The 24,845-nt window shown below is 43.0% G+C and overlaps 1 protein-coding gene and 1 pseudogene across 5 annotated transcripts in view; one reads left to right on the forward strand and one right to left on the reverse strand.

The window, feature by feature from the left end:
* The window catches only part of RHOA (ras homolog family member A), a 49,364-nt gene that overhangs the window by 23,693 nt on the left and 826 nt on the right, over window positions 1-24,845 (forward strand). For 2 of the 5 annotated variants that reach the window (XM_065885458.1, XM_065885460.1), the window contains 3 exons: window positions 14,926-15,083; window positions 19,023-19,143; window positions 23,263-23,393. In XM_065885458.1, the coding sequence (XP_065741530.1) occupies window positions 14,928-15,083; window positions 19,023-19,143; window positions 23,263-23,393 (408 nt within the window). In that variant the 5' untranslated portion in view covers window positions 14,926-14,927. Of the gene's footprint in view, window positions 1-14,925; window positions 15,084-19,022; window positions 19,144-23,262; window positions 23,394-24,845 lie in introns of those variants that run through there. The other 3 variants (XM_065885461.1, XM_065885463.1, XM_065885462.1) reach the window with 3 other exon arrangements.
* On the reverse strand, window positions 13,231-13,661 carry LOC136129267 (NADH dehydrogenase [ubiquinone] 1 beta subcomplex subunit 8, mitochondrial pseudogene; annotated as a pseudogene).

Here is a 24,845-nt window from a genome sequence, read left to right on the forward strand (position 1 = left end):
GGTGATTCTGATGCACGTTAAACTTTGAGGACCTCTTAATCAGTGTATGCACTAAAGGAGTAAAATGAAGCACCCACCACCTACCAGGTACCCCAGAATAATTTTCAGTGAGTCTTAAAATTTCTCTGAAATCTGTTTATCTGCTTCTTAGTGATTGATAGTCTAACCTACTCTGTTACTCTTTTGGCTTCTGTTAAAAATCTCAATCTACATCTTAGTATGTTTCATAGGTATCTTAGTTCCCCAGTAGGATTGAATTTCTTAGTTCAAGGTAATCCTTTTTCACAAAAGCAGCTTTCCAAAATGGCCAGTAAACACAGGAAAAGGTGTTCAACACCACTAGTCATCAGAGACATGCAAATTAAAGCCATAATGAGATATCACTACACACCCACCAACTTGACTAAAATTTAAAAAGTATCATTGAATGGGAAGCATTTACTGCTTGTGGGAGTATATAACTACTTTGCAAAGCTGTTTAGTAGTATATACTAAAGCAAAACATTCTCTTAGGTATAAGCTCACAAAATTGTTTAGTAAATAAGTATACCAAACATGTGCGAGATTTGTCATAACAGTATATATGTCATAACAGCCCAAATAATCAGTCAAGAGCAGAATACGACACAGCTTTGAAAGTAAACCAAGTGCTATTTGAAGCAATCTGGATGAATTTAACAATCTGAAAGATTGTTAAAATAAAGTAGCCCCAAACAAAGTTCAAGATCAGCAAAGAAATTTAAACCCAGGCAAAACCAATCCGCAGTGAAAGAAATCAGACTAGTCCAGGAATGACTTAGGAGGAAGGGGACATGGGACCTTCTGGATTGCTGATGGTGTTGTTTCTTGATCTTGGTGGTAGTTACATGGATGTGCTCACTTCGTGAAATACCTTTAAAAAAATTTTTTTGTTGTTGTTAACCCCAAAAGATTAACTCCTGGAGTATTAATCAGTTCTTTTAACACTTCTTTCCTTGTGCTTTGTATCATGGTTTTCTTTATTGCTTCCCTCTGACATCTTAAGACTTTTGAGATTTAGTCTTTGTTCTCTTTTCTTTGTAAAACTTCCCCCACCTTTTTTTTGTTTGTTTGTTTGTTTTTTACATATGCAGTGTAAGTTGAGAGTGATTGAGGAATAATCAAGGAAGGTTCATCTCTCATGGAGTAATCATCTACTAAGTGTTTATTTGGGTTTTATAGGCTCTGTTAAAATGCAAATGTAGCTGAAAGAGTTGAGCCTATCATTTACACTTTCTATATTATTACTGTACTCTATTGGCTTTCCTCACACCTACCTGAGAGCATGACTCAAGGAATTGAAATTTGTATTAGAAGAATTGATTTGGAGAAGAAGGGGCACTTTTAGGAAAGCCAGAATAGGTGCTGGCTTGTTGTTTGCTTTCATTCCATCTAAGAAAATGCCTTTTCCCTTTTGCAAATGGGGTCTCACTTCATTATTAGAAAATAAAATTTTTAGAATTAAGAATAAGGCAGTGGTTTATATTCAGGGTTCAGCATTACTCCATTTGTGTCATCATGAGGAAATGTCCTTACATAGATGATTTGGTAAGGCAAAAGAACTCTGGAATAGCCTAAGTTGTCTGGGTAAACCTAGGTTAAATAAAGTTTTAGCAGAACAGTATAAGAATTTGGGCCAGCTCTCAGAAGCTTACAGATCAGCTCGTAGTGGCTGGAAATAATCATTTTGGAAGACAGCCTCCACCATTAATAATACGGGGACAGACAGGGTTGGGAGAACATAACTTTGAGACTAGATAGGAACGTGAGCCACAAACTAAAGCTCTCTATATCTCAGAACTGCTTTGCCTGTGTTGAGATCAGAGTTCTTTGGCTTTCTGTGAGGGCTTGAGCAGAATGCATCTGCCAGAGATCGTACTGGGCATCACTTCAGATCTGCTGCTACCATATCTGGGCTCTCTTTGGGAGCTTGAAAAATTCTAGCTTGTGGCTTGAGTAATCTGATTATCTTGCTGGTACTTTGATGACTGCCTAAGGAATTTTTTAGAAAAAAAGTTGGAATGCTAGATCCTGGGCTAGATGTCCTTTGCAGTAAGACCTTATGCTACTTTATTTTGGGAGAACTCATATAGATTGTGTCCTGAAATGAATTTCAAGCAAGCCTTTTTTCTGCTTAAAGGCTACCAATAATATTAAATGATTGTTGCCAAATTAGTCTCCCAGTACCCTTCAACAGCTCTTGGCTTGTGTAGATGGAGATGGTTTAAGTTGCATGTTTTCTCTTTATAAGTAGATTCTTCCAGAGACCTTAACCTGGGCCAAGTATAGGTCTCACCTCTTTAGAGCAATGTAAATCACTCTGTAAGACACATGGAGGTGAAGCTCCTTAGTTAGACTTGGGTCCCTAATGTTTTGAGGTTAAAGATACAGTAACAGAATTTTGTTAGGTGAGTAATTTCATTTGAAAGAAATTTGGCTTAGTTACCAAAGCAAGCAGAGTTTGGGTTAAATAAAGTTTCAAATTTTATATCTGAATCAAGTCAACTTTTAATTTTGTGAATCTGTCATTTAAGACCCAAAGAGCTCTGCTTTTTTTTTTTTTTTTTTTTTTTTTGTGGTACGCGGGCCTCTCACTGTTGTGGCCTCTCCCGTTGCGGAGCACAGGCTCCGGACGCGCAGGCTCAGCGACCATGGCTCACGGGCCCAGCCGCTCCGCGGCATGTGGGATCTTCCCAGACCGGGGCACGAACCCGTGTCCCCTGCATCGGCAGGCGGACTCCCAACCACTGCGCCACCAGGGAAGCCCCAGAGCTCTGCTTTTATTGCTTTATAATCCCCAGGTTCCCACAGCCCCCTCCTGGAGTTCAATTAATTTGCTAGAGTGACTCACAGAACTCAGGAAAATATTTAACTTTCTAGATTACCGGTTTCTTATAAAAGAAACAGCCAGATGCATAGGGCAAGGTATGTGGGAAGGAGCACAGAGAGCTCTTCGGGTGTGTCACTCTCACAACACCAACCTGGAAGCTCTCTGAACCCTTTTGGGTTTGGGAGGGGCTTCATTATGCAGGTATGATTGATTAAATCACCAGCCAATGGCGATTAATTCAACCTCCAGCCCCTCTTTCCTGTTTGGGGGTGGGGGGTAGACTGAAAGTTCCAACCCTCTTATCACATGGTTGGTTCCCCTGGCAACCAGTCCCCATCCTTGGGGATTTTCCAAAAGTCACCTCATTAACTTAAACTCACGTATGGTTGAAAAGAGCTTGTTATGAATAACAAGACGCTCTTCACCCTGATTACACTGGAGCTATTTGAGGCCAAAAGACCAAATATTATAACAATAACTCTCCATTGCACATGTCGCTTAGGAAATTACTAAGGTTTTAGGAGCTGTGTGCCAGGAGCTGGGATGAAGACCAAATAAGAAATATATGTATATTTCTTATTATAAATATATATCATAATATCACAGTTATACACAAAAATAGTTAAAATGGCAAATTTTGTTATATATTATCACAACTTCTAAAAATAATGCAGTATGCCAAAAACCATTGAATTGTATACCTCTTTTCCCAGCTTTATTGAGATATAATTGACATATAGTATTGTGTAAGTATGTACAAAGTGTTAGATACACTTATATTGCAAAGTGATTACCACCAAAGCATCACGTCACAAAATTACCATTTCTTTTTTTTGTGATGAGAACATTTAAGATTTACTTCCTTAGCAACTTTCAAGTATATGATACAGTATCATTAACTATAATCATTATGCTTTACTGAGATCCCCAGAATTGTATACTTTAAATGGATAAATTGTATAGTATGTAAATTATATTTCTTTTTTAAAAAATATTTATTTGGCTGCATCGGGTCTTTAGTTGTGGCATGTGGGATCTTCTGTTGTGGTGTGTGGGCTCTAGAGCACACAGGCTTAGTTGCCCCGCAGCATGTGGGATCTTAGTTCCCCAACCAGGGCTCGAACCCACATCCCCTACATGGGAAGGCAGATTCTTTTTAAAATTAATTAATTTATTTAAAAAAATTTGGGGGGACTTCCCTGGTGGCATGGTGGTTGAGAGTCTGCCTGCCGATGCAGGGGACACGGGTTTGTGCCCCGGTCCGGGAAGATCCCACATGCCACGGAGCGGCTGGGCCCGTGGGCCATGGCCGCTGAGCCTGCGCGTCCGGAGCCTGTGCTCCGCAACGGGAGAGGCCACAACACTGAGAGGCCCGCATACCGCAAAAAAAAAAAAAAAATTTGGCTGCGTTGGGTCTTCATTGCTGTGCATGGGCTTTGTCTAGTTGCTGCAAGCTGGGGCTACTCTTCGTTGCGGTACATCGGCTTCTCGTTGTGGTAGCTTCTCTTGTTGCAGAGCACAGGCTCTAGGTGCGCGGGCTTCAGTAGCTGTGGCTCTTGGGCTCAGTAGTTGTGGCACACGGGCTTAGTTGCTCCACAGCATGTGGGATCTTCGGGACCAGGGCTCGAACCTGTGTCCCCTGCATTCGCAGGTGGATTCTTAACCACTGGGCCACCAGGGAAGTCCTATGAATTATACTTCAATTGAAATATTTTTTAAGAAAGCTTCTATATGTGTGTGTATACATCCACTGTATAATATATAACACGCTGTAGAATAATGTTTTTTCGTATGTGTCATGTTCCCCTATCCCCTTTCCCCCTGACCAATTGGACATCACATGCCTTTCATTGTGTGTCAGTTGGCACAGGGCTTCCATGACATGTTTGCTTAGTAGACCTGGCGTATTTTATCTGTTTACTGGCAGAAATTTAGGCTAATGGAGTTTGGTTGATTTGTAGGGCTCTTTGGCAATGAGTAAATCCTTTGTTGTCTATCCCAATTGCACAAGTTACATATCAGCATCCTCTCTAAAATTGGAAGTTTTAGAACTGTGTACCTTATATGCTAGAACAGTTTTTCAGTTTGAAAATATATTTTAATGACATACTGGCCTTATACTCAGTAAAATATAGTAACTCTAAGCTTCTTTTCTCATTAGTAAAATGAATGATAATTAAACCTGCCTTTGGAGGAGTTCAGGATCAAATCAGTTCCTGTCAAATGTGTAACAGGTACATTGTGATATACCAGTGTAAGTTGTCATGGTGGCTGATCAAGGTCCACGCAATTTAAGATCTGTTGTAGTATAGCATATTTTGAAACTTATGACACCATTTGTATCGTTAACGAGAGAACCAGAGAATGATTAGCATAGTGTGTTTTTTGAAGTTGTATGTCAGGTAATAGGGTGAGGCAGAAATAGAGTTGAGAGCCACCAGTAGCCTGTGATTAGCAGTAGGCATCACTATCAGATGTGGCAGTGAAGTGTATCAGTAGTGGTTGTCCTCCAAAAACCCAAGCCTCTGATGGGGCCGGTGAGGTATATGCCTCGGAAAGTGCTTCATCATCAATGCCAGCAGAAGAATCACCCTTGAAAGGGGCATTGCTCCAAGTACTTGTGACTATGTCCACCAGGATTTGCACATCATAAAAAAGTTGTTCTTGCCTTCTTCCCTCCCCTCTGTCCTCAGTGCTGTTCAGGGAGGTTGTTTGTGTCCAGACAGCCCTTATTTCCTCTTATGGAAGGAAGGTGGTGGTTTCCAGAAGGGTGACCTCTTGCCATTCACTCCCAGCACTGCTTCTTAGCAGCAGAGCCAGTCCTGTACTGAGTTCCAACCTTTGATAAGTTTTGAGTCTTTGAACAAATAAAACAAAAGTTCCTGCTTTCTAATAGAAACCTTTAAATAGCGATTAGTAATTCTTTATTGTATTTTGTGCTTTAACCACTAGATCATTGAATGCCAGCCGCAGACAGCCACCCATGTGGCCTTGTTGAGTTCACCCTATTGCTGTAGCTTAAAGCATTCTGGACACAGAGTTAGAAGGTCTTTCTGACTTTTTTGGTGTGGTTGTCAGTTAACTTTGTGAATGAGACTATACCAGGAAGACTGTGGGGCTTTCATGTTGCCTGTAGAGTAGTAACTGACATCAGAGCAAGGCAACAGGGGAGTTCCCTGGCAGTCCAGTGGTTAGGACTTAGCGCTGTCACTGCCAGAGCCCCGGGTTCAATCCCTGGTCGGGGAACTAAGATCCTGCAAGCTGTGCGGCGCGGCCAAAAAAACCCCAAAAGTAAAGCAACAGGGGCAGGGTAGGCTCCATCCACATCTAAGTCAGGGCACCCTAATTTGTCATTGTTGTGATTGATTTTGAGAGGTTGCAACAGCCACTGATAATGCCATTGTTCCCATCCTGGGAATTTTCTTGGCCTTGAAAATCAGGGGGCAGGGCTGGGCCCAGTATACTTGGCACACTGTCCACCTGTGAAGAGTAGTCACTAAGAGCATGTATCTTTGCTGTGATGCTCCCTGGCTTTCTAACAGCATTTTACAGGGATGTTTTCAGATGTGTGAAGGATCCAATTGCAATACAGTGATGGTAGGAAGTATGTACTTAAAATTGGGGACTTTTGAAAGGCAGATAGCAAACATTATATATGGTATATCAGACCAGAGGGGAAGCTGCAGTGTTGAGACTCCAAAAACATCCGTGGTAAGTCAGGCAGAAGTAGCTTCAGTTGATATACTTTGGTAGTCTGTTTTTCAAAGGAATGTTATTGAAATTCTCTACTGAGTACAGCACATGTCCAGCTCCAGTTAGTATTACACACTAAGTCTTTTTCAGTATTTTAGTGCTTGACCTGTGGTAGTTTGAGTGGAATTTCAGTTTTCTGAGACTATAGGTTTTTCATCAGTATTTTGGGGAAACATACCCCTTCTTTAGACTTTATTGCTCTGTACATGGATCCCATTCAGTGTATCCTTGCCACATTAATGCAGCTGGGAATACAGTTCCAAGGGATGGGCCAAGCCGGAAGCATAGTCCCTGTCCTGGAGGAACTTAAACCTCAGGAATGGATATGAGTCAAGCACAGAGAAATAAACTGCCACATCTCTCACATAGGGTAGGATGCCTGGTAAAAGTGGTTGAACTGATATGTATAAGAACCAAGAGCAGTCCAAAGCCCCAGTTTTAAGCAGCATCTCATTTTTGGGAGTGGAAGCCGTAGGACCAGAAGTAGGCTTTGAAACAGAAGGTGGTAGTTGAGATGGACAGGTGAGTTGTTCTTTTCTGGGGAAAGGGAAACATTTTTCAAAGAAGGCATTGCTTTGAGCTGAGGTGGAGGAATTTTACAAGGCCAGTTAACAGAACCAGGTGTATAAGGAATGGATAGAAGTTGTGAAGATAAAATAGGTTTTGCTGTTAGAATTTCAGAGGGTCGTAGAGGTTAAGGCTGATGTGTCTTGACCTGATTGTGGCATTGACCTTCTAAAGGCCTTTGAGCAAAGACTGATGGACTGAAGCCCAGGCATAGGAATGGAGGATTTGGCTGCAACAGGCAAGACAGAAGGGAAGTGAGGAAACCAGTTGGATTTTTGCTTTTTCTCCAGGTAGGGAGTACTGAGGACTTGAACTGAAAACGATGACTGTAGGAATGCAAGGGGAAGTGTTAGTGGTGGAAGTGAGACCCGTGAAGGGGTAGAATTCTCCAGAACTTGACAGTAGTCATACTGTGAAGAACAAAGGAAGTAAAAGAGTCTTTTAACCTCAGGGTTTCTACAGTGAGTTGAGTGTGTTAGGAGTGTAATTTTGTTTTTGTCACCAAGATTGGGGGAACTGGGAAGAGACTTGACAGAAGTTGGGATGATGTCTTGGAGATGTTGAATTTGATATGCAAGCAGAGCACAGAGGTCAGGTGTGTCTGGAGTTTGAGAACAGGGACTGGGTCAGAGATAGAGATTTGAGAATCATGTGCATAAAAGTAGTATTTGAAGAACTGAAACCCCCAGAGATAGGTAGAGTATTAGGAGAGTGAGGGAAAAAAACAATCTTGAAGGGAGTCGTTAGGTGTGGAGGCTGTAGCTATGGAGACGGAAGACTTAAGAGATCAGCACATCAGCATATTTTGTCAAGGAGGTCCAAGGATAGGAGGGTATGGTGGTAAAAAAAAATATCAAGGAGAATGAGGACTGGATTTTGTGAAGGTAGGTCATTAGTGACTTTTGAGAAAGTTTCAGTAGAAATTTGGGCAGAATGCAGATGGGAAGAATTTAAGCAAGTGAGTAGGTATGAAGCAAGCAGAAATTTGTACCTTTTCTTTGAAACAGATCAGAGAGAGGAAGGTTACTAGAGGAAAGCACGGATGTGGAGATTTCTTGTTTTGGAATAGGGCACCCTGCACTTTATTGTAGACTGAAAGAAGGAGCCAGTAGACAGGAGAGAGGAAAGTGATGTGGGATACCACAAGTGGCAATAGTGTATGAATTGAAAGATGCTAGAGGACCTAAGGTTAGGCCTGGGCAGGAGAGAGACCCTAGTAGTAGTAACTGCTCTTCACTGAGTGCCTTTCATAATGCCAGACCTTGTAAGAGATGGCAGAGATTCCACATACCTCCTCTAAAGGGGTGCTGCACTGGAGGGCTGTGGTGTGGGCTCCTGAGAGTCGCTGAGCTCTCTGCTCTTGTGACTGCTGAGTACCAAGTGTGGGATTACATGGGACACTGCATGTAGCCTCTCAGTTGCTTTTCTTAGACACCCATTTCTATTTACATATGGATGGGAAATATATTGCAATATTGGTTGTCTTGTTTTCTTTGTTAACAGTAACTGCTTAATGTAATTTGCTGATATTTGGTTCACAGCCAGAACACATTGTTTTTTGAGATCTGAGGAAAGGCTGGTTTTGTGATGCAGAGAACATAAACTCCGAGTGGGTACTTTCTGTGCCCTTTTAGCACCATGAGAGAGCTCCTTTCGACTTGAGTGAGGGTAGCACAGTAACTTATGCTGAAGGTTTTGAACTGAGGAAAAATATAAAGAACTTATAAAAGAAATATACAGTCACTTGCATACTATTGCAGGTGACTTAAATAGATATAATTGACTGTTACTGGAAAAATAAACCTCTACTCAAAGCTCTTAAGAATTATATCTGAAACAATTCAGACTCTAGAAATAGAAAATGATACATCTGGCAGGTAGACTGCAGAGAGCTCAGTGTGATTTCCTTTCTCAAGCTGGCAAGCCATGTACTTTAAAATATATTGGATTATAACAAAGTGGAAAGGAAAGATACTAGAGTAAAAAAATTCCTGGGTCATTTCAGGAAAAATTAGTGAGTTTCATTTTCTGATGTTTGTACTTTTCACATCTGATCAACAACTCTGGTTGTATTGCCAGACTCCTAGCATCCCAGAAATTACCTTGTAATTGTAGGCTTTCGTTTTCATTTTATCCCATAATCACTTGTGATTTCTGTCTTTGTCATCAGTAGAAGCTGAATGGTTTTATACTTTTCCTGGGCAAAATGTTCCCCAGGGAAAATTTTCAAGAGCCTTTTTGGTTGCTCCCTGGTGTTTTGTTTTTTTTTTTTTTTTTGCGGTACGCGGACCTCTGACTGTTGTGGCCTCTCCCATTGCGGAGCACAGGCTCTGGATGCTCAGGCTTAGCGGCCATGGCTCACGGGCCTAGAAGCTCCGCGGCATGTGGGATCTTCCCAGACCGAGGCACGAACCCGTGTCCCCTGCATTGGCAGGCAGACTCTCAACCACTGCACTACCAGGGAAGCCCGCTCCCTGGCATTTTCACTTTGTGTGTCCTTAACCACATTAGATTTAGAGGAATTATTTCTTGAGAATTGAGTGCTTTCTAGGACGGATGCTATTCAAAGATAGCAGCCTTTTTTTGAACCAGGGAAGTTCCTGATGCATTTTGTTTGCATCCTGGAAAGTCCTGGTTCCTTGACTTTGGGCATAAACCAGTACCAAGTTAGGCCTGAGATGGGTAAAGTATATAAAGTCTTGGCATGAATTTGAGAGCATGAGAAAAAGTAGAAAATGGTTTGTGAATCCTTTCAAGATGTTAGCAGTCAGACTGAATATAGAGGAAGGACTTTTAAAGAGGTAAATTCATGGGCTTCCCTGGTGGCACAGTGGTTGAGAGTCTGCCTGCCGATGCAGGGGACACGGGTTCGTGCCCCAGTCCGGGAGGATCCCATGTGCCGCGGAGCGGCTGGGCCCGTGAGCCATGGCCGCTGAGCCTGCGTGTCCGGAGCCTGTGCTCCGCAACGGGAGAGGCCACAACAGTGCGAGGCCCGCGTACCGCAAAAAAAAAATTTAGTTTCTAAAGTTTCCTTCATGTACCCCAATGGATTGTCTCATCCACTCCAGTTTGAGAAACATTCCCTTCAGACAACATGATTTTGTCAGTGAGTATGTATTGTTGAGAATTAGTTTGACTATAGGTAATGGGGACCTGAAAAATACTACCTTAAACAAGACAGTTATTTTTCCTTCACATAAAAGAAGTGTGGAAGTAGGCAGTTGGGCTGAGATGGTGGCTCTCAAGATATCTGGGACCTAGGCTCCTTCTACCCTTTATTCCTCCAACTCTAGGGTGTGGCACTCATCTTCATATTCTAGGATGACTTTTTCTAAACAGCCTGGACCCCAGATTTAAGCAGCAGGAAGGAGGAAGAGGGTGAGAAGGGCATGAGACTTCAACTTTAAGGAAGACTTCCTGGAAGTCCCACAAAATACTGATTACATCTCAGGGGCTAGAACTACAAAGTGAACTACATGGCCATACCTAATATAAGGGAAGCTAAGAAATATAGTCTTTTAGCTGGGCAACAAAGTGCACAACTAAAAATTGGAGTGCTGTTCTAAGAGGTAATAGTGAGAATTGGGGTTGACCACTAGTCTGTGCCAAATGGAGGGAGTCTTTATGCTTTTCTTTTCTTTTCTTTTTTATTAACAGCTTTATTAAATATCCACATACCTTACAATTCACCCATTTAAAGTGTACAGTTCATTTGTATATAGAATATTCATAGAGTTGTGCAATCATCTGAGAATGATTTTGGAAAAATTTCATCACCCTATAAAGAAACCCCTCTATTCCCTTGGTAGTCATTCCCTATTCCTCCAACTCCCTTCCCCTGGCAATCACCAGTCTACTTTCTATCTCTGCATTTGCCCATTCTGGACATTTCAAATAAATGGAGCTACACAGTATGTGGTTCTTTTTAGCTAGCTTCTTTCACAAATTGTAATGTTTTTAACGTTCATCCATGTTGTAGCATGTACTAGTATTCCCCACACACACACTTTATTGCTGAATAATATTACATTGTGTAGATAAATCACATTTTATCCATTCATCAGTTGTTAGACATTTGGTTTGTTTCTGCTTTTTGATGATGATGAATAATGCTGCTGTGAACATTCATGTAAAGTTTTTGTGTGGACACGTTTCCATTTCTCTTAGAGTAGAATTGCTGGGTCATAGATCTAGTCGGATCCTTTGCCCATTTTTAAAAATTAATTAATTAATTTATTTCTGCGTTGGGTCTTTGTTGCTGCGTGCAGGCTTTATCTAGTTGCATCAAGCTGCTCTTCGTTGTGGTGCGTGGGCTTCTTGTTGCAGTGGCTTCTCTTGTTCCAGAGCACGGGCTCTAGGCACGCGGGTTTCAGTAGTTGTGACGTGCGGGCTTAGTTGCTCTGAGGCACGTGGAATCTTCCTGGACCTGGGCTTGAACCCGTGTACCCTGCATTGGCAGGCGGATTCTTAACCAGTGTGCCACCAGGAAAGTCCCCTTTGCCCATTTTTAAATTGGATTATTTGTCTAGCTATTACTGAGTTGTAGGAGTTCTTTATATATTCTGGGTCTAAATCAACCTTGACTGCAATGAGAGACTCTGAGCCAGACTACCAACCTAAGCTGCTTTTTTTGTTGTTCAGTTGTAAGAGTTTTTTATGTATTCTAGATACAAGTCCCTTATCAGATATGTTATTTGCAAACATTGCTCCTATTCTGTGGGTTGTCTTCTCATTTTCTTGATGCTATCTCTTTAACCACAAAAGTTAAAAAAAATTTTATGAAGTCCAGTTTATCTTTTTTCTTTGGTTCCTGTTGATAGATATATTTGTGAATATACTATCCACAGTATATTGTGATAAATATATTATTCACAATAACCAAAAGGTGGAAGCAACCCAAGTGTCAGCAGATGAATGAATAAATAAGATGTGGTATATACATATTGATACAATGGAATATTATTCAGTCTTAAAGGAAATTCTGACACATGCTACAAAGTGAAGAAACCTTGAAGACATTATGTTTAGTGAAATAAGCCAGTCACAAAAGGACAAATGCTGTATGATTCCACTTACAAGAGGTAGCTATAGTAGTAAAATTCATAGAGGCAGAAAGTAGAATGGTGGTTGCCAGAGGGGAGGTAGGGGAAATGGGGAGTTATTGTTTAATGAATATAGAACTTAGGTTTTGGAAGGTGAAAAAAGGTCTGGAAATGGATGGTGGTGATGGTTGCACAATAGTGTTGAATGTGAGTAATGCCACCAAAGTTATTACTTAAGATTTGTTTAAGTGGTAGATTTTATGTATATTTTACTGCGTTTTTTTTCTTTCTTTTTTTTCTCTGCGTTGGGTCTTGCTGCACGCGGGCTTTCTCTGGTTGAGGTGAGCGGGGACTACTCTTCGTTGCGGTGCGTGGGCTTCTCATTGTGGTGGCTTCTCTTTGCTGCAGAGCACAGGTGGGCTCTAGGCGCGTGGGCTGCAGTAGCTGTGGCACACCGGCTCAGTAGTTGTGGCTTGCGGGCTCTAGAGTGCAGGCTCAGTGGTTGTGGCACACAGGCTTACTTGCTCTGCGTTATGTGGGATCTTCCCGGACCAGGGCTTGAACCCTTGTACCCTGCACTGGCAGGCAGGTTCTTAACCACTGCACCACCAGGGAAGCCCTACTACGTTTTTTGTTTTTGGCTGGTTAATTAAAAAATGTCTTTTGTGGTTTTAGCTCTTACATTTGGGTCTGTAATCCATCTTGAGTTAATTTTGTATATGATGTGAGGTAGAGTTCTAATTTCCTTCTTTTGTATATATCTATTCAGTTGTCTCAGCACCATTTGTTGAAAAGGCTGTTTTTCCTCTATTGGATTGTCTTGGCATCCTCGTTGAAAATGGTTTGACCCTAAGGTGAGGGATTATTTCTGGATTCTCTGTTGATCTATGCATGTCTTTATTTTTTTTTTTTATTATTTTTTTTTACCACAGCACTAAGTTTTATTAGGGATTTCATTAAGGTAAAATCTCTAGGATTAAAGGAGTCAGTTAGGGGGCGCACAAAGCCCACGAAGCCTCCTCAGATCTCATAGTGAAACACTAGCTCAGGTTCTTTGTTGGGATTGCCACCTCGTTCCAGATACAGATTGTTGTAAGGATACTGCTTTGGCCCCACAGGCTGGTAAGTGGGGTAAGTCTCCCTTACCCAAAACATGAACAGCATGAAGGCCACGAAGCCGAAGAGGTGCTTACACATAAGATTGCAAGAAACAGGAGTGGGGAACATGTCCACACGGTTCCTGATATACATGTCTAGGTCCCAGTGCATCGGTTCACCCCAGTTCAGCCACAGGTCTTGGTGGTCCCAGTCATACCATGGGTCCCTCTCCTGCTGTGAGTGGTCAGGGAGCTTCAGGTAATCATACATGTCCGTGCACCCATTGGCACCACGTTTCGGGCTGCCCTTTGCAGCCATTGGACTCCCAGGACCCCCGCCCTGGCTGCTGCCATCTTCACCTTCCTGTTTCATCCCGCATATGCACAAAGACCTATACGTCTGTCTTTATGACAGTGCAACACTGTCTTGATTACTGTACCTTCATAGTAAGTTTTGAAATCAGGAAGTGTAAGTCCTGCAACTTTGCTCTTCATTTTTATGATTGTTTTGGCCATTCTGGGTCCATTGAATTTCCATGTGCATTTTCTGATCAGTTGTCAATTTCTGCAAAGAAGCCAGCTGGGATTTTGATAGGGATTGTGTTGAATCTGTAGATTAATTTGGAGGATATTGCCATTTAACAATATTGTCTTTTAGTCCATAAACATGAATGTCTTTCCATTTATTTAGATCTTTAGTTTCTCTCAACATTGTTTTTTTAAGTTTTCAAGAGTATGTTTTGTACTTCTTTTGTTAAATTTATTCCTATCTTGTTCTTTTCGATGCTATTGTAAGTGAAATTGTTTTCTTAATTTCATTTTCAGTTTGTTCATTGCTAGGGAATAGAAATACAATTGATTTTTGTATGTTGACCTTGTATCCTGCAACCTTGCTGAATTTATTAGTTCTAATAGTTTTTTAGTGGATTCCTTAGGATTTCCCATATGTAAGATTATGTCATCTGCAAATTAAGATAATTTTACTTCTTTTCCAATCTGGATGTCTTTTATGTTGCCTTTTGTGTAATTGCTAGAACCTCCTTAGAAGTGGCAAGAGTGGACTTTCTTGTCTTGTTCCTGATCTTGGGGAAAGCTTTCAATGTGTTCACCATTAAGTATAATGTTAATTATGGGTTTTTTGTTTGTTTGTTTAAAGAATTACGTTGCATTCTTTTTTTAAAAAAATATTTATTTTTGGCTGTGTTGGGTCTTCGTTTCTGTGTGAGGGCTTTCTCTAGTTGGGGCAAGCGGGGGCCACTCTTCATCGCGGTGCGCAGGCCTCTCACTATCGCGGCCTCTCATCGCGGAGCACAGGCCCAGTAGTTGTGGCTTATGGGCCTAGTTGCTCTGCGGCATGTGGGATCCTCCCAGACCAGGGCTGGAACCCGTGTCCCCTGCATTGGCAGGCAGATTCTCAACCACTGTGCCACCAGGGAAGCCCCCTAGTTATGGATTTTTGGTATGACTTTTTGGTGCCAAGTGGAAAGGTATACTAGCATTTTATATTTTGGTGTGCTACTAGAGGCTTGTGCTCCATGGTCAGAAAAGTGTGTGCCATAGACTGAAGCTATTACAGCTTCTTGTGCATTCTAGATAACGCTTTTGTCTTGTGTTTCAGCAATGGCTGCCATCCGGAAGAAACTGGTGATTGTTGGAGATGGAGCCTGTGGCAAGACTTGCTTGCTCATTGTCTTTAGCAAGGACCAGTTCCCAGAGGTGTATGTACCTACAGTGTTTGAGAACTATGTGGCAGATATTGAAGTGGACGGAAAGCAGGTGAGTATACTTTTCATAACAACTGGTACTATTTTGCATGTTAGGCTATTCATAGAGCCTGGAGAGAATTAGGCCTTTTTGTCTCTTCAGTACACTATATAACAATAACAAAAATGTTAGAATGAGAAATCCATTCTCATCCTGCCTTTTAGCTCAATTTTGTTCATTTTTAACTGTTACCATCTAGACTTTGTCCACATTCATATGTATTTCACAGGGGGAAGCCTTAGAATATGTGTTCTTTCCAGCTTTATTTATATTTGAAATTTAGTTTGTTGCCAAATGGATCATACTAAAATGAACCTCTTTGTATGGATGGACTTTTTTTTCTGTCATAGTATTTCATTAAGTGCTGAAGTTTGAGATTACTAGGTCAACGGGTCCTTATTGATTATGCTTCTAAAGGGTTGTACTGATGTATACCACCAGTAGTGTCAAACAACATTGTCACATTTAATTTTTTTCATGTTTTTTTACTTTAACATAAACAGGCTGCTACATTTGGTTCAATTACCTGTCACTGGTGGTGAGGACAGTGTTTCCTCCTGTCTGCCCTGAAAGCCCACCAGCAAGACTGGGGCAAAGCTCTTCTGGAATTAGATTTTTTTTTTTCCTCTTCTGCTCCCTTTTGTTGTCAAAATAATATTTTATCCAGATTCCTATACATCTTTTGAAGAGGAATGAAATTCTCATTGCAAATGGGTTAGCTGAAAAGAAAACTAGAACAAGGGGCTCTTTTCCGACACACTCAGTCCTCTTAAGGCATTCAGTCACATGTCTCATGCTGCTAGCACCTAATTTATTGGCTTCCACAATTCTGTCTCCTTTCTTCCTTCTCATATTCTTGCTTTACCTGTTATCCCTTTCTGTCCCAGTATTACCTAGCCTCATTTTGTGGGACTGTGTAATGGAAAGCACATTAGGCCAGCTGCTTAGAATTCTAGAGTCCCTCATAGGGTATCTTGATACTTCTATGACCATGAGTAAGCTGCCTAATCTTTGAGCTACTTTCATTTGTAAAGTGGTTTAAGCTATTTTACAGTTGACATTGGGGGTCTGTGAAGTGACTGAAGGTATTTGGAAGCACCAAAGCACTTGACAAGTTGGTCTGAACAAGAGCATACTCAGAACCGTCTTTTATAGTTTATCCAGTTGCCGTGTGGACTACAATGATTGCTCTCATGCCATTAGGAACCCCAAGGCACCCTTCTTGTCAAGAATGGATGAAAAAAACACATGAATTCCAGCGTAACAGAACTTTGTCTGGGTCCTACCTTGCAGGTGGCCCATCAGTACTGTGTTGCCAATTCAACTTTCAGTCAGTTCTCTGCATGATGCTTGAATACAGGGTTTCTGTGGGCCTGATAGGAAGATTGGTTTTGTGTAGAGACAGGGCCCAGTTGTGACAAGCTGGGTGAAAATGTGCTGAGATCGTTGGGCCTGCTGTCACATAACAGCCCTCTCATCTAATTTAGATTGATTGGCATGCATACACAGAAAGACCCAGTGGCTTGAGGAAAACAGGATTAGGTTGGTATTTTCATAGCACATTTCTCAAAAGCCTACTTGAATGTATATTGCTGGTTTTATCTTGTCATTCACAGAATGACACCTGTTGGTTGCTATGTGTCTGTGACCATCATTTGGGAGAGTCTTTTCCACCTGTGGCAGTATATATGTTTTGGGGATAGTAATGACTCTTCTTTTGTCTTTGAAACATCACCTGTGCCTTGGTGTCTTGGAATGACCAGGATCTTACCTTTAAGAAATTTAGGGACTTTGGGACTTCCTTGGTGGTCCAGTGGTTAAGACTCCATGCTCCCAGTGCAGGGGGCCCAGGTTTGATCCCTAGTCAGGGAACTAGATCCTGCATGCCACAACTAAAAGATCCTACATGCCACAACTAAAAGATCCCACGTGCCCCAACAAAGATCTTGCACATGGCAACAAAGATTCCATGTGCCACGACCAAGACCCAGCACAGCCAAATAAACAAACAAATGAATAAATAACTTTTTAAGAAATAAAAAGAAATGTAGGGACTTACAAACCTTGAGACCTGGTGCAGCCAAATAAATAAATAAATATTTTTTAAAAAGGAAATTTAGGAACTTTGACTTATAAACCTTGAGGAATGGTCTATGAATATGTTTCTTGCTCTGCCAACCTTGAACGTGCCTGACGCTGGCAAAATAGGGGAGCCCTTCACCCAGGGAGAGAAACCCTGAAAGAAAGGTACTTGATCTGGAAGAGGGTATCACAGTCTAGCTACCTACCTTAGAGCAAGTCGGTAGCCCCAGAGTGGGAGAGGGCACCTCCTGCAAATATTCTCATAAAAATATGCACTAACAGAGCCTAGGGAACCATCCAAAATTCTAGGTGATCATGGTCCAAGAAATAGACCTACCAAAAATACAAAGGCCCATTCTGACATGAGACAGTCCTGACACCCTGAAATCATTTATCAGGAGACAATCAGAGTTGGCTGTTGTGTCTGACTGAATACCCATGAGGTGTGGAGGAGCCAGAGGAGTGGGATTTGGCAGAGAATGAATGCGCTGTACCATCCTGAGATCAGACCAGCTGTGAGGATTGGGCATCAGTATGTCACAGATTCCTATACCAAGCTGATGGTATGTGTGTGTGACAGAGACGCAATGGGACGTGTGGAAGTTGTGAGTGACATATCCTGGGACAGAGGTTCAAGGTGGAAGAGATAATTAACCATCAACTTTAAGGTAGGAATAATATTGAGAAACTCTGAAATATGGGCTCTGAAAGTGTTAGGAATAGAAGGCTATCCTAGGCACTGGAGGGAGAACTCCTTGAGCCCCAAAGGGCTCCTGAGCAAAGGGTGTTAAAAATCCACTGTGACTGTAAGAAGTGGTGACAGGGCTGACTGCAGTGCTGGACAGTGTGGAAGCAGGGCTATGTCCAGAGCCCAGACATCAGCTTGCCCTCCTACCACTGGAAAGTGAGTAGGTTCCCAGGTGTGAAAGGATTACCCCCCTACCTATGTGATGCTTTCATTCAGCCATTCATACATTTTTTTTGAGCAGTAAAGGCAGAGCCATAGGCCTTTCTTGTCAGCTCAGACCTTGCCTAACACCCAGGATGGTGTCTTTTCTAACCCATCAACTCAAATACAGTCTTGTTTCCACGTTTCCACGGTGGAGCAGAATGATGAGACAAAGTAAGGAAATGGTTGAGTGAGAATGTATTAGGAAAAGTTACTTGTTCTGGTTTTTCCCTCTCTTGCCTTGTATACCTAGTAGCATGTTGTTTACAGTTGATTTCCCCTCTTGTTCATTCACTTTCTTTCCTATGTAGAATGTTATTTGTAATTAAGTACTTATAAGCTACAAAGTTTTTTGTTTGTTTCTTTATCTATTTGGTTGCATTGGGTCTTCGTTGCTGTGCGTGGGCTTTCTCTAGTTGCGTCGAGCGGGCTTCCCGTTGCAGTGACTACTCTCGTTGCAGAGCACGGGCTGTAGGCACACGGGCTTCAGTAGTTGTGGCTCACGGGCTCTAGCGCGCAGGCTCAGTAGTTGCAGCACATGGGCTCAGCTGCTCCACGGCATGTGAGATCTTCCCAGACCAGGGATCGAACCCGTGTCCCCCTGCATTGGCAGGTGGATTCTTAACCACTGCGCCACCAGAGAAGTCCCTACAAAGTTATTTTTAACTTGACATTTTGAATTAGGTACTTTATTCAATTCTAGCATCTGTTTATAAAATTTGCAATTTTGAGAAATTTCAACCTAAAACAATTTAAATACCCCTTCCGACCTTCAGGCTTGATTCTAATAAAAGTGAACACTCCTGTATTTTACTATTTTGGACAGTCTATCATTTGAAGGTACTGTGTTAAGTGTCACTTCTTCTGAAAGTAAATGGTGGGATTAACCTGCACTCTTATGTTTATTTTTCCTATCATAGGTAGAGTTGGCTTTGTGGGACACAGCTGGGCAGGAAGATTATGATCGCTTGAGGCCTCTCTCCTACCCGGATACTGATGTTATACTGATGTGTTTCTCCATTGACAGCCCTGATAGTTTAGGTGAGTAGCCCTGCAGCCTGATGTTTGTCACTGCCTGTGTGCCTGGCCGACCTTTGGTTTCTCAGGTCCTTTCTGGGCATCAAGTGACTGAAAAGCAGACATGAGTTTCAGAGAAAGAATCATCACTGGCCAGAGTCCGAGAGCCTTGGGACTGTAGAGCCTGAGCCCTGAGTCCCTTTTCAGCCTAGGTCTCCCATGACTGCCATGTCTACCTTGTAGAGTAGTTGGGTTCCGAATACAAAGCTATTTTTTGTCTTTTTTTGGTTGGGGGTGGGGGGGCTGTGCTGCACAGCTTGCCCCGACCAGGGCATTGAACCTGCACCCTCAGCAGTGAAAGCGTGGAGTCCTAACCACTGGACCACCAGGGCATTCCTCAAAGCTATTTTTTGGACTAAGATTTGGGGAAGGTATTCTTTGGGTGTCCACACCTTTTATCAGTACTTGATATTGAGCCTGCTGCTTCCCAAAATCTAGACCGACTGATGACTTGGTGATTCCTGGTAATGTTTCTAAGCCCTATTTTAGCCGTTTTATAAAGTGTCTTAGCTAATAGAGACTTGAACCTGACATTCCACTAGCTTAGTTGGCCACATGTTTCAGAAGCTGCTTTCCTTCAAAAAAAGAGGGAATGATGCTGACCTCACACTTTGCAAAACAAGGCAGCAAGGCCTGAAACAGAACGTGCTTTCGGTTTGTACTGAAGATGACGAAATGTCTTGCTTGGTGCTGCAGTGCTCTGTTTTTACAGGGCAGCATGTGGGCCAAGGAGATTATCATTAACACAGATGACTGTTGAGGACCTGCTGGCGGCCTGGGCTGTTGCTGGGGAGTTAGGGTTAGAATGAGCCTTTCTGTGTCATGCTTGTACTCACTTTAATGACAGTACTGGGGGAGGTGCTCCGAGACTTTGAACCACTTGCTCAAGGTCATGCAGTCCAAGGAGCCAAGCTGAGATTGAGTCCCCTGTGCAACATCTCCCAGAACTGAGACAGAGTGGGTGCTCTCTGCCATTGTTTCACTTTGGTTCATTTTTAACAGTTGTGTTTTAGTTTTGGTTTTCAAATTAATCTGCCTTCCTTTGCGGGGACTGTTAGAAGCCCCTAGAGGCTGAGCTTTAGAGAGAAAATGGAGCCATGTGACACCTTCCCCTCAGACACACACATCATGGACTTTGCCTATAGGAATGAGGAGGATTGTGTGCCCTTTGCCGCCTCATGCAAGGTATAATCCTTTAGGAACAAAAGTACCTTCAGAGCAAAAAAGTTACTCTTCTTCAGTCTCACATTTTTCTTTTAAGACTGTGTCTGCTGGTCTCGAAGGAAGTCTTCAGCTTTTGACCTCTGTTTACTATGACTTGTTTCTTGCTATCCTCTCCCCCAGAGGGCAGGTTCTAGGGAGGAGAGCAGAGGTAGAAAGAAAAGAGGCAAAGAGAGATTGATCTCCCTCTCTGAAATACAAACATACCTAGAGAGACTGCTGGTCACTGCAGTAGTATGATAGGTAGGTAGCGCCCCTTTGCTGAGCTGACTAAATTAGCTTGGTTTTGCCAAGGGCCTTTTAAAAGTTCTCTTATCTTGGCTAGGGAGTAGGAGAGAAGTCCACTGGTAGTTTGCCCTAGTAAAATGTGTCTTGGGAACTCAAACGTCTATATCAAGAAACTGAAAAGCTAATGTGAACCTAATGCTGGACTTTGTTTTTACCTGGTTGGATGTTAGACCATGGCACTGGGTCTAGGTGTAGGATAACAAGTTTGATCAGCAATCAGAATGTTGGTGTGCAGGTTTCAGCCCTGTTGCTGGCCACCCCTGTGACAGTAGTTTACTTTTTGGAACCTCTGCTGTCTCACTGACAGTTGGTCTAGAGTCTAGATTCTAGTTGAGGCCTGGGGTCAACAAACTTATGTAGAAGGCCAAATAGTAAATATTTTAGGTTTTGTTGGCCATGTGTTCTCTGTTGGATCTCCTGAACTTTGCCACAACTACTCAACTCTGCTGTTGTAGCACAACAGAGCTTGGCTCTGTTCCAGTAAAACTTCACGTATAAAAGTAGACTCCGGGCAAAATTTCATTTGCTGACCCTTGATCCTAGATAAGGATTCCTTTTCTCTGGCTTTATGGAATTCCCAGTGGCCCCTAAAGCACCCCAGTGTAAATCCATGTAAAGTGATGTGTCCTGATATGATCAGATTACTTTGGAGGTGGGAGCAATCATAGGCGATTGCTATCACTGAATTAAAAAGTAAAAAATTATGTTTTAAAATCATTTATGAAAAGTGAAGATAAGACAGAGGCAATTCATTTCAGTTTACATGTCCTGAATTCCGGGGGGTGGGGGAGACTATTGGAGTAATAATTTTATATATTCAGCAAATAATTATTGAGTGCTTACTTATGGAACCTATATTCTAGATGAAGGGAGACAGAAGAGCAAAAACCACAGTAAATCTGATAGCAAGAAATGTTGCAAATAACATTCATAGAGGTGGGTATGGAATAGGCCATGGTAGTATGCTGTTTTAGAAGATGACCATAGGGGCTTCCCTGGTGGCGCAGTGGTTGGGAGTCCGCCTGCCGATGCAGAGGACGCGGGTTCGTGCCCCGGTCTGGGAGGATCCCACATGCCATGGAGCAGCTGGGCCCGTGAGCCATGGCCGCTGGGCCTGCGCGTCGGGAGCCTGTGCTCCGCAATGGGAGAGGCCACGGCAGTGAGAGGCCCGCGTACCACAAAAAAAAAAAAAAAAAAAAAAAAGAAGATGACCATAGGATGGTCAGCCACCTCACTGAAAAGGAAACCTCTGAGCAGAGACCTGAAGTAGGTGAGGGAGGCCAACACAGATAGCCAACAAAAGAGCTTCCCAGGCAGAAGGAAGGAGTCCATTGTAGCTGTAGCAGAGGGAGTGGAGCGAGGGTTGCAGAGCCATGTGGTTAATGGTGTGGACCTCTCCTTTCATCATGAGTGAGATGAGAGCTTTTGGATGGTTTGAACAAAGAAGTGATGTGATCTCACCTTCTCTTTAAAGTGATCACTGTTGCACCTGAACTGAAAACTGACCACAGGGTGCAGAGATAAGAGCAAGATTCAGTGCTGAGGCTGTTTGCCTTCACTGTTCGATATGCTGGCCCTTGTCTCTTGATTGCTCTGCACTTCTCTGGGAACCCCTTTGTTCTAGAATAAGGCTTTGAGTTTTAAGTTGTCACATTAGTGATTGACTCTAGCCGCTATAGCAAAGGAGGAAGGAAGCAGACAGATGTCTGTCTTGTGTGCTGAAGAGTGGAGTGTAGAATTATGAGTTTTCCTGACCTTGTTCATGTAGCTTCTGTACCTTCTAGCCAGAAGGCAGAGCATCTTTTATATTCCAACTCCTGCCTTTTGGTCTTGAAGTCAGAGAGTGAACAGTTTACTCCTAAAATATAGTCTTATGATCAGTACCATTTAAATGATCATCATACTAAGTATTCTGTACACATTGACTCAAAATAACCTCATGTAAGGTATTACTGTTATCCCCATTTTATAGTGTCATCCCTGACACTGAGATGTTCAAGGTAGTGGGTGTGTGAGGTTGAACCCAGGCCACTTGTCCACTAAATTACTACAGTATTGGCAAGAAGCTACAGCTGGTTATTACTCATTTTCAAAAGCCACTCAAGCCATTTGAAATACCAGTAATCCAAGGGTAGGTCATGCTGAGGGCCCATGAGTAAGTGTAGAGAAAACATGTGAACCCTGAGCCAGCTATAGCCCCAGAATGGTGACTCCTTCTGTAAGCTGTGGTCAGAATCATCTGCCAGCAGTGACATGGATGGCTGGTGGGGAGCCTTCCTTCTTGGGGCAGGTGGCACCATTGTGGAGCCATCCTTTGCTCCTCCAGAGCCTTTACCTGGTGCCACCTCCAGAGGAGCTGAGTTCCTTGGTGGGACTGAGAAAAGCTGGTGATTCTGTGCTTAAGAGAAGGGGGGTTAGATTTTACCTTTTTCACGGTTTTGAAACTAGTGGAATTCCATTAAATGTCCGGCATATTTCTCAAGAAGTTTCTTTGCAATTTAACTAGGGTTTTTGGAGATTCTTCAAGATAGAATTATATGTATCCCCAAATTATGTGCATTTTGCTTCTTTCAGAAAACATCCCAGAAAAATGGACTCCAGAAGTCAAGCATTTCTGTCCCAACGTGCCCATCATCCTGGTTGGGAACAAGAAGGATCTTCGAAATGATGAGCACACAAGGCGGGAGCTAGCCAAGATGAAGCAGGTATGGTCTAGGGCAGGGCTCTGTCTTCCTGTAGCATTCTTAAACTCGGGGCCTGGGTTCGAGGTTCAGGGAACCCAGCAGAAACCCCCAAAGACCAGGCTGTTTCAGAGGAAGTACCAGAAGCCTCTCTCTGTCCATCCGGCCCTCACTGACTCGGGCCTGCATAGAGGGGGTCCCTAAAACTCCCTAGTCCTGTAAGATGGAACCTCTCTTGTGAGGTAGTGCTGTGCTCCAAAGATTGCCTGCCTGAGAAAGGACCATCACAGCAATAGTCAGTGCTTCAGATGCAAGAACTTTATCAGGCTCTTGATTTCCCTCTCCAGTTATTACTTTCGTATATGTGAGGCTAAAGATAAATTGGTGGGAACTGAAGAATCAGGAAATCCTGATGGCAGGGAGTCCAAACAGAGAGCCCTAATGCCTTTATAAAAGTGATGGTGGGGCTTCCCTGGTGGTGCAGTGGTTGGGAGTCCACCTGCCTATTCACGGGACACGGGTTCATGCCCCGGTCTGGGAGGATCCCACATGCCACGGAGCGGCTGGGCCCGTGAGCCGTGGCCACTGGGCCCGTGCCTCCGGAGCCTGTGCTCCGCAACAGGAGAGGCCCACGTACCGCAAAAAAAAAAAAAAAAAACATAAAAATATTTTTAAAAAAGTGATGGTGGAGGTGACATCTTGGCTTCTGAGAAGCCAGGTGGCCCAATGATAGGACTTCCCCACTGCAGGAGGAGTGCCTTGAGGTGTTTTGCACGGGTTCTCCTGAGGTTTCTCTGTCTGAATGTGAAGGTCAGGATCTGTTTCCTTCCCTGAGCATTCAGTCCTCTGTGAAGCTAACTACAAGAAAACCCAAGGGCTTACCCTGGATCAACAGCTTGAGTAATTTTGCCCCTGATTCCCTCAACCCTCTAGGGCTTCTCTGGCCTCTCCTTTTCTCTCTACTTCCCAGGGAAGAGCATGTTTGACAGGGATTTTTTTATATATTGGAGGTGGGGGTCACCCCATATGAGTGTCATAAGACAGAACTCAAATCTGGGAGTTCGGCAGCTTTTTTTTTTTTTTTTAAATTTATTTATTTATTTTTGGCTGCATTAGGTCTTTGTTGCTGTGCGCGGGCTTTCTCTAGTTGTGGCAAGCGGGGGCTACTTTCATGGCGGTGTGTGGGCTTCTCATTGTGGTGGCTTCTCTTATTGCGGAGCACGGGCTCTAGGTGCGCAGGCTTCAGTAGTTGTGGCACACGGGCTTCAGTAGCTGTGGCTTGCGGGCTCTAGAGCGCAGGCTCAGTAGTTATGGCTCACAGGCTTAGTTGCTCCGCAGCACATGGGATCTTCTCAGACCAGGGCTCGAACCCGTGTCCCCTGCATTGGCAGGCGGATTCTTAACCGCTAAACCACCAGGGAAGCCCTCGGCAGCTTTTTAAAAGCAGTCTTTGAGATGAATTTGGATACACCTACT

The sequence above is a fragment of the Phocoena phocoena genome, chromosome 10 (assembly GCF_963924675.1).
Source record: "Phocoena phocoena chromosome 10, mPhoPho1.1, whole genome shotgun sequence".
Classification (NCBI taxonomy): Eukaryota; Metazoa; Chordata; class Mammalia; order Artiodactyla; family Phocoenidae; genus Phocoena; species Phocoena phocoena.